Source organism: Toxorhynchites rutilus, chromosome 3, assembly GCF_029784135.1.
Source record: "Toxorhynchites rutilus septentrionalis strain SRP chromosome 3, ASM2978413v1, whole genome shotgun sequence".
NCBI classification, from domain to species: domain Eukaryota; kingdom Metazoa; phylum Arthropoda; class Insecta; order Diptera; family Culicidae; genus Toxorhynchites; species Toxorhynchites rutilus.
In genome coordinates this window covers 255,551,907-255,561,003 of record NC_073746.1, presented here as the reverse complement: position 1 = coordinate 255,561,003, position 9,097 = coordinate 255,551,907, and the positions used below count along the sequence as shown (strand labels likewise).

General features: G+C 38.0%; 1 protein-coding gene across 2 annotated transcripts; it reads left to right on the top strand.

The window, feature by feature from the left end:
- The first annotated feature begins 5,461 nt into the window (after positions 1-5,461).
- On the top strand, positions 5,462-7,574 carry LOC129776883 (glycerophosphodiester phosphodiesterase 1). Of its 2 annotated transcripts, XM_055782796.1 has the most exons (6): positions 5,467-5,707; positions 5,767-6,045; positions 6,124-6,296; positions 6,357-6,555; positions 6,635-6,819; positions 6,887-7,574. In XM_055782796.1, the coding sequence occupies exons 2-6, from the start codon at positions 5,800-5,802 to the stop codon at positions 7,047-7,049; spliced, it is 966 nt and encodes a 321-aa protein (XP_055638771.1). In that variant the 5' UTR covers positions 5,467-5,707; positions 5,767-5,799; the 3' UTR covers positions 7,050-7,574. The 2 variants fall into 2 exon arrangements, with proteins under 2 accessions (XP_055638770.1, XP_055638771.1); XM_055782795.1 differs by having other exon boundaries at positions 5,462-6,045.
- Positions 7,575-9,097: the final 1,523 nt, after the last annotated feature.

Here is a 9,097-nt window from a genome sequence, read left to right as displayed (position 1 = left end):
ACTTTGAACAATTTTTCTACCTGGGCCATTGGGCTAGGGATCGAATTCTCCACGGAGAAAACAGAGATGGTGGTTTTTTCTAGGAAGCATAAACCAGCAAAACCAAAGCTTCAACTTTTGGGTAAACCGATCACTCATGCTATGTCATTCAAGTATCTTGGGGTCTGGTTCGACTCTAAATGTACTTGGGGGGCCCATATTAGGTATCTGAGTAAAAAATGTCAACAAAGAATAAACTTTCTCCGTACAATTACCGGCACCTGGTGGGGAGCCCATCCCGAAAATCTTATAATGTTGTATCGAACAACTATTCTTTCAGTGATGGAGTATGGCAGTTTCTGTTTTCAATCAGCTGCCAAAACACACCTCATTAAACTCGAGCGAATTCAGTATCTTTGTCTCCGTATCGCGTTGGGATGTATGCCCTCAACGCATACCATGAGTCTCGAGGTTTTGGCAGGCCTACTCCCACTAAAAGATCGCTTCAATTTATTATCTCTTCGGTTCCTCATCCGGTTAAGGTTATGAACCCATTGGTGATCGGAAATTTTGAGCAGCTGATCGAGCTAAATTTTCATTCTGGATTCATGAGCTCATATCATGAATTCGTCTCCATGCAGGTTGACCCTTCTTCGTATATTCCCAACCGTGTTTGTTTTCCTGTCTACATCAATTCCTCTGTGCATTTTGATCTGTCCATGAAGCAGGATATCCATGGAACATCAGATTATCTTCGATCGAGGATCGTTCCAACGATCTTCGATGCAAAGTATGGGGATATCAATTGTGATAATATGTACTTTACTGATGGGTCCTCTATGAATGAGTCCACAGGATTTGGAGTGTTCAACGAATTTTTTAGCACCTCACACAGTCTTCAGAATCCTTGCTCAGTGTATATTGCTGAATTGGCAGCGATACACTGGGCGCTGGACAGCGTCGCCTCACGACCTGTTGAACACTATTACATTGTAACGGATAGTCTTAGCTCTGTCGAAGCTATCCGTTCAGTGAGGCCGGAAAAGCACTCGCCGTACTTCCTTGATAGAATACGAGAAATTTTGAGTGCTTTATCCAGACGCTGTTATGTCATTACCTTTGTCTGGGTCCCTTCACATTGCTCAATTCTGGGTAATGAGAGGGCTGACTCATTAGCAAAGGTAGGTGCAATTGAAGGCGATATTTATCAGCGTCAAATCGCCTTCAATGAATTTTATTCTTTAGTCCGCAAAAATACCATAGTTAACTGGCAACGCAAAAGGAACGAAGATGAATTGGGCCGGTGGCTCCACTCGATTATCCCTAAGGTTAGCCTCAAACCATGGTTCAAAAGTCGGGACTTGAGTCGGGACTTTATTCGCACCTTCTCCCGACTCATGTCCAATCACTGTTCGTTAGATGCGCTACTCTTTCGTATTAATCTTGCCGACAACAATCTTTGTGTTTGTGGCCAAGGTTACCACGACATCGAGCACGTTGTTTGGTCGTGCGAGCTGTATCTTGTCGCCAGATCGAATTTAGTAGTCACCCTTCGGGCCCGAGGAAGGCAGCCCAATGTGCCGGTGAGAGACGTGTTGGCTCGGTTAGACCTTGATTACATGTCCCAAATATATGTATTCCTTAAAGCTATCGATCTTCGTGTGTGATTGTCCTTATACCCTTAGTTTTTCCTTTTCCTTTTCCTTTGTGAGAGATCGGATCCCTTCTTAAGAATAAGATGAAATGTAAATACATATTAGATATAAGATAGGTTTAAGAATTGAGTGTGATGAGTGTGATTGAGAGTGTGATTGAGAGTGTGAGTGTGATCATTGTCAACATATCCTCATATCCCCTCCTTTTCCTGAAGAAAATATGTCACCCTTCTAAACTCGAGTTGACCGCGAGTAATCGGTTTCCTATATTATTAACATTAGAATTAAGGAAAAATGTATATATACTAGTAACAATACAGTAAGGAGTTCGGCTCCTTTAAACCTATGTAACTGAGCCTGTAAAAATAAACGATTTAAATAAAAAAATATATATATATATTGTACAACATTTCAATATCTGAAACACACCCTCAATATTATTTCACAACCACCTATGTTGTGCAATAATATTGTAGATGTATGGGCCGCTTAAGGCCGAAGACATAGCGAACGCGATGCGGGCGCGAGCTTTTTTGCCAGAAAGCTCGTTCGTTCACGAATGTGGAAATCAAATGCAAACCGCTCGGACCTGAGGGCGCGGGCGCGAGCTCGTTTGCGGGAAAGCTCTTTCGTTCACGCAAAATGCAAACCACCAGGAAGTGACATAGTAAACGCGATGTGATGCGGATTTGAATGCGGCGAAAGTGTTTGTGGAGTGTTTTGCCGCGAGTGAACGCAAGTGATGGTTGCCAGACGATTTTCACAAATATCTGCACAATCGAAATCATCGAACGAAAATAAAAATTGAGTTATTGAATTATTATTTTCGTTTTGTTCGATAAATCATATATTATGCAAATTATGCATATTATGAAAACCACTTTTGATGTTTTTTTATATTTGGAAAAAATAATCAAATGTCACTTAGAAAAACATTTTATTTTGTGTACTTTCAATTTAGATGTTCGGTTGAAGCTTTTTTGAGGAAAATATCGCATGAATACAATTTATTACTAAATTAGATATACAGGTGAATCCCGATTATCCGCGAAAGCAAGTTCCATAGTGATTCTATTGAGTTCCCCAAAATTTGCCAGTGAGACGTAGGCGCTTGCTCTTTTATTTTGGTCATAGCTTTCATGTTCTCTGACCACTGGTGCACACGATCTTGCAGATGGGTATTTTAATGTTTCCTGTGTTGATAAAACATATTTTTATTTACATTACACCTCATTTTTATGCCTATATCGCGTTATCCGCGATTTTCGTTATTCGCGGCGACCTAACCAGACTATTTCACGGATAATAGGGATTCTTCTGTACCTGTACCTGTACATATCTGGCATCCTTGTGCTAGGTTGTTTACATGATGAATGGAGTGGAATGTACAAATTTCAAACCAAACTTTATATTTCTATAAATGTCAAATATTTGATCTCCGGACAAACAGTGCACGGCCACCATAACTAAAACATTTATTCCATTCGATTATGGAAAAGGGTTGTTTCGAACAGGGGTATGACTAAAACGTCAAATCACTCATATTGCCAGTGTACCCAATATTGCTGCGGTTCACTGACATTCTGTCAATTACTGTTGTTTACAACTCGGTCCGGTTATATAGTCGAATAGTGGCTAACTTTAAACTCCATGTTAAATGTGAACACCTCCATGTGAAACCGAAATATGAAAATCGCTCATGCAGTTAGAAATAAAGCAGCGCATTTTTCTTTATTTTTACTATCTACGTGATTTCAACGATTTCAATCCTCGCAAATAATATGTAGGTAAACATATGACGCCATATTGATTTTGATTTTGGGTAGCCTATATCTAAGACAAGACGTGACAACTGGCTTCTTACTCTTTCTCTTCGACCAAGTGCGAGCAACAGGGATGTCGAACCACTCGAGATGTCAAGTTTCCAAATGAGACAAAGTTTCGAAGACTATTTTTTCACGCCCCTAACATATGTTTACGTATCATACATTTTATGAATTAGATACATTTGGATAATGTGAAGCAAAATTGTTGCGTATTTCACAACAACTTGTATTTTTCTGTGATGCATTATCATGAAAACTAGTGTGAGATTACATACCATGAGTACATTCTGTCGAAGTGCACTTTCAAATATTATTGGCAACCCTTTAGAATTGACCAATCAGCAGCTGGTTCGAAAACTGGTCCGAAATCGACCCCCTATTGTCTGGTCTTGTCCAAGGCGCCACTATATATACCAGGTGAAACAATCATATGAAATGCACTTTCAGCCATATTGGAATTGCTGTCGGTATTGTTTACAAACGGCATCAGATCGCTGCCGGCGGCTGTCTACAAACTGCTACGACGCTTATTCGAACGATGCCTGCTATGTTCCGCTTTCGCGAATTTTATGAAAAAGAAGCGGTGATTTTGTAGATTTTCATTCTCATTTCCACTACTCTCGCATGTGAAAATGCAAAAATAGCGTATCCTAGCAATAACAAAACAAACAACCCCCGCTCCACAAACCGTAACACCCTTCTTATTGAAGTGATGATGTTGCTTCACCTGTTATACATTGATATAAGCGCCTCGGTCTTGTCTTACACTGAGAGAAATAATTAGTAAATATAACGAATTTTTTGGTAAATACTACTAATCTATAGTCATTTTCGACCGTACTAATAAACACATATGTCAAGCAGAACCATGATTCGGAAGCCCAATATCGGCTACATTTTCTCGCCGAAAATGCACGTATCAGAATTATATCCTTATTATACCTCCGTATTGCCTTATGGGAACAATGAAAATGGTTAATACGCGCTTTTCTCACCAATTTTCACATATGACAATATCCAAGCTTACTAATGTTATCGAGTAAAATATACTAATCTCTGGTAGGGATGCGGGTTTGTTGACAATATGTACAAAAAATTTATACATTCTACTAATTTTGCATTACCAAATGTATTTAGTAGTTTTCGACCGAGGATTTTTCTAAGGGTAGGCCTATATTCAATTGATGTCTAACCCCTGGTTTCGAAGCACGTGAAGTCATTGCCATTTGTGCACCCTCCGGCAAAACATTCAAATCAAGGCGCCTAGAAGTATATCCTAAGGTGAGGCCGTTTCGTCACTAAGTTGGTTAGGGGAGCGGATCATGAAAACAGTACGGAAGAAACCAGAAGGGGAATTATTTGCCTGTAGCGTGAAAGAGCTAGACTGATTACAAGCGAGCTTCGGCACTAGCGTATTGTGTTTTTTTTACAAACAAAACACAGTAGACTTCCAAGATGACCGAAGAGTGATTTTAGCAAGTTGGCCCACCTTATAATATATTTCTAGGCGCCTTGATTCAAACATATTCGCGATTACGAGCTACAGTGTCGACATCTATGGAAGTTTTGAGTTAGTTTAAAACAAAATACTCTCTATCTGACTAGCATGTCTGAAAGAAATGTAAAATTGTTAAAAACTGTATTAAAATCACCAATTTATGTTTTCTGAATATTTAAACGCATATCACTAACTCTCGATCAACTGTTTACTTTTGAAATTCTTGATATTTTCAATAAAATCTAATCAATATAATATAACATCATTATCAGACACAATTTTCGTCCAAGATTTTTCCACTACTTACCGAAAGTGTATCAATCTATTACATAAAATACTTGTTTGATACAGAAAGTAATTTTTTCATTTATTATTTTCATTCTAAAATGTGTTTAATCTGCCTGAAAGTTTATTGCAATTTTAGCTTCATGCCCACGGAACACGAAGCTCAATGATGTCAATGCCAATGTGAATGAAACTGTGCAAAATCTCTAATTAGCTAACGTTCGATGGTGATGATAGCATGCGCAATGAATGCACCGATACAATTCTCTTCAACATGCAAGAGAAGTACGGGTGTTATTCGTTCTCTCTTTTTCCAATGACAGAAATGGAATAACTAATAACATATCGGCTGCCGAAAGTTTTTTCCCGAATTTTTCTGTGTTAGAAAAAACTAATCGTGAAAAAATGTGGTGATCTCTAATCGAAAACAATCATCGATTTCCCTCAATCAGTTCAAATGTGATGTATGATTGTTCGCATGTATATTTCGACAATCTTTAAAGTGTTGAAAATGCTTTATCAGCTATTCTGGTTCTTAACGACATGTATCACGTTTATGTTTAATGCATTATGGCTATGTTGCAATTTTGCCTCGGTAGGGATACCGTGGCTTATGCTACTGTTTTTCCTGGTTTGTATTGCTTCCAAGTTCGTGAAACTGAAATGCCCGGCAAGCGGCGTCGTGCAATCGATGCTCCACAGAAGTGTTGCGGAAATCGGCTCCGAGGTTCTCTACTGGCCGATAGTCAGTAGGGGTGGGGCTTTTGATGCACCGGAAAATTCAATTGCCGCTATCAATCATGTATGACTCACGGTTTACAAACTCGAACTTATGCTTACGTTGTCCTTTATCACCTAATTGTTATTTCCTCCTTTTTAGTGTATTTCTCATAGATGCTATAATATATTGTTAGATTTAAGTATCACGAGCGACGGGCATCTAGTAATACTTCACAGATCAACTTTGGAGAAAGCTAATATCAATCAGCCTATCAATAAGTTGAAGATGAACACTTTTGATAATTTAAATATAGCCGAGCATCATCCCTTAGGGTATGTAAAAAAAAACAAAACAAAAAAACCCTCGAACTAATCAATTGCTTGTCTCTGCAGCCAACATTTTCAACCAGAAAAAGTCATCACTTTAGATAAGTTATTAAAAATCTTAGAGTTGAACGAAATGACAGTGTTTCTGTTAGCGTCTCAAATTAATACGAAAATGATCGACCATGTGAAAGAAGTGATAGCCAACAATGAACTTTTCACCAAACGAATAGTGTTTTGCTGTTCTTCGCCGATAGCAATCTACCAGGTAATTATGATCGAAATCTAGCGTGAAAAATGAATGGTATGTTATGTTATAGTAAATTCATTATAATGATTTTTTTCAGTTGCGACAACACTGCCCCAACCTGGTTTGTGGACTATGGATGGATAAATCATCATTCTCGTGGACCCAGCAGTATCTCAGTGCATCGACAATTCTTATGTCCGTTTACGGTGCTGTTTTCCGCAACATTATTTCGCCGGTCATTGGCATAAGTTTGGTCTTCATTCACAAGGATGAGTTCAATGCGTAAGATGCAATGCAATATTGTTCGTCTAATAAGACTATATATTCGTTCTCGAATTCTTTTTTTTAGGCAAATATCATCTTTATGGCACAATGTTGGAGTCCGGCCAATAGTGTACACGATTAACTCGCCGAATGAAAAGCGATATTTCCAACAGGTCACGAAAACGCAGTATCTGACCGACTCTTTGCGCTCTGAGCCCCAGATTATCTTTGGAGCGAAACGCAAGTAGACAACACAAAAAAGCGGCAAACGATTTTCCCAAAATTATTTTAACAGCGGAAATAATAAGAATATTGAATCGATAGTTTTTCTATAAGCATCTATTGTGTGACAATGTTCGTAGTCCCAGTGGCCATTTAATTATGGACTATAAGCTTTATTAGATATTTTAGTTCCTTTCCTTTTTCTTGTAGGATATGCATTTAATTTATTTTGTAGTTTTTTTTTCATGCAAACTGTTTTTTGTTGATGTTTTGCACAGTACTGACTGTTTCTATATTCGGTTTATCTCCGAAACCTTTCTATTTTTTGCAGCTTTCGAATGCTCGAACGAAAACGTACTATTAAGTGCCTAGTTTCGAGAAATATTGTGACACGAATTAATGTATTGCTGACATCTATTTCTTTTGCCTGCCATTATCGCAGGTATTTTGTAACGAAATGTGAAAAAAACGCTATAGTATTGCAGAGAAAAATTCCTAGTGCATTTGTTTTGTATCAAAATATACGAATAAAATAATTGACATTTAAGTAATGAGATGTGTTTTTTTAAATCCAAACCCTTTGTCTTTTTTATAAAACATCCGTCTATTTCTTATTGTACAGTAGTCGTTCTATAACTTGACCTGCTTCAAGGTGAAGGTGGAAGGAAGCCTCAAATGGCTGCCACAATGGAGCTTATTTTTTTATCTTCCTCCCTCACCCCTCACCATATATGCAAAAAATTCAATAATTTTGAGAAACAGTGTGTAGAAAATAATTGTTTTTGCGCATATCAAGTAATATCAACCAAACTCTAATCGATTACTCACAAGATATTAAATTTTCATCTGCCGTCGCAATGTATAATGAAAAACGTCGGAAAAATCGAGCTAGTGCTCTGAAAGTTATTTTTTTTTAATTTTCCGCAATGGTTTTGTTTGTATTGGTGAGAGCATCGTTTTTTTCGACACAGATGCCAGACATCCTCGAAACTGCTATAGAAACCACTCAATAAAATGTTATTCCTGAGTGAAAATGAAAGGCGAAAATCAATAAAATAAAATTGTGTTGATATCATCAATACAGGGTAGAAATACCTATTATCGCAAAAGCACCTATTAGATAATACAAGTGAGTTTTTCATTAGTTTAGAGAACATATCTTATTTTTAAAGGCTTTAATATGATTTTTAAACATCAGAAATCTTTTCTTTGTCGATCCTAATCATAATCGATGTCTCTACATCGACTCTCTCTATATTGGTTATGACTTAGCCGCAAACACATTCCCAGCTGTGTTTGCCAATGTGAAAGATAAGTCAGAACCTCATCTATCGGATTCTATAGCAAACTCACATTGGAACATTTTGACGTAGGACTACGTCTTTCATTTCTATACCGGGGTGTAAAATCAATGTTTCGAAAACGAAAGCGTTACGCCGGAGACCGAGATTTTGAGCGTTAATAGCTCCTAAACAACTGAACGAAATGGTATGATAAACACTTCATTCGAAAGATAAAATGTCTACGCGTTCTATACTTGTTACTTTTTGATCCAAAAACTTGTTTCAATAGTCTTAAAATTGCTTTCAAAACAGGCTATTGAAATCACCAATCGGTATATAAGCGAGCGCCGCTCGGAAATCCACTCAGTTCTAATTGAACAGCGATTGGAGCATGTTGTCGCTGTTGTGGTGAAGCTCTTCGTTTATCATGAAAGCGCGGATGAACGGTGTCACCAAGAGCCTGTTTGTGCACCCTAGGCCAGAAAGGAATCCATCAGGAGGAGAGTGATGCCATAAACGGTTCCCCGGGAAGACATCGCTACACACACATACACGCGCAGAAGTCTTTCCGTTTGGATGCCATTCAGCATCGAGAAAGTTCCGGAAAGATCTAATCATTGCTGGAAAATAATCTGCCAGTTCCTCTGGGAATTTAAAAATACATTCATGTGAAAGAGTTTATTTGAATGTTTTCTATCCATGTAACACTGTGACCAAATACATTTGGTTTTGTGATTTTTCAATCAATCGCAATTAACAGGATAGCTTCTGAAGATTATTCTTCCCCATCA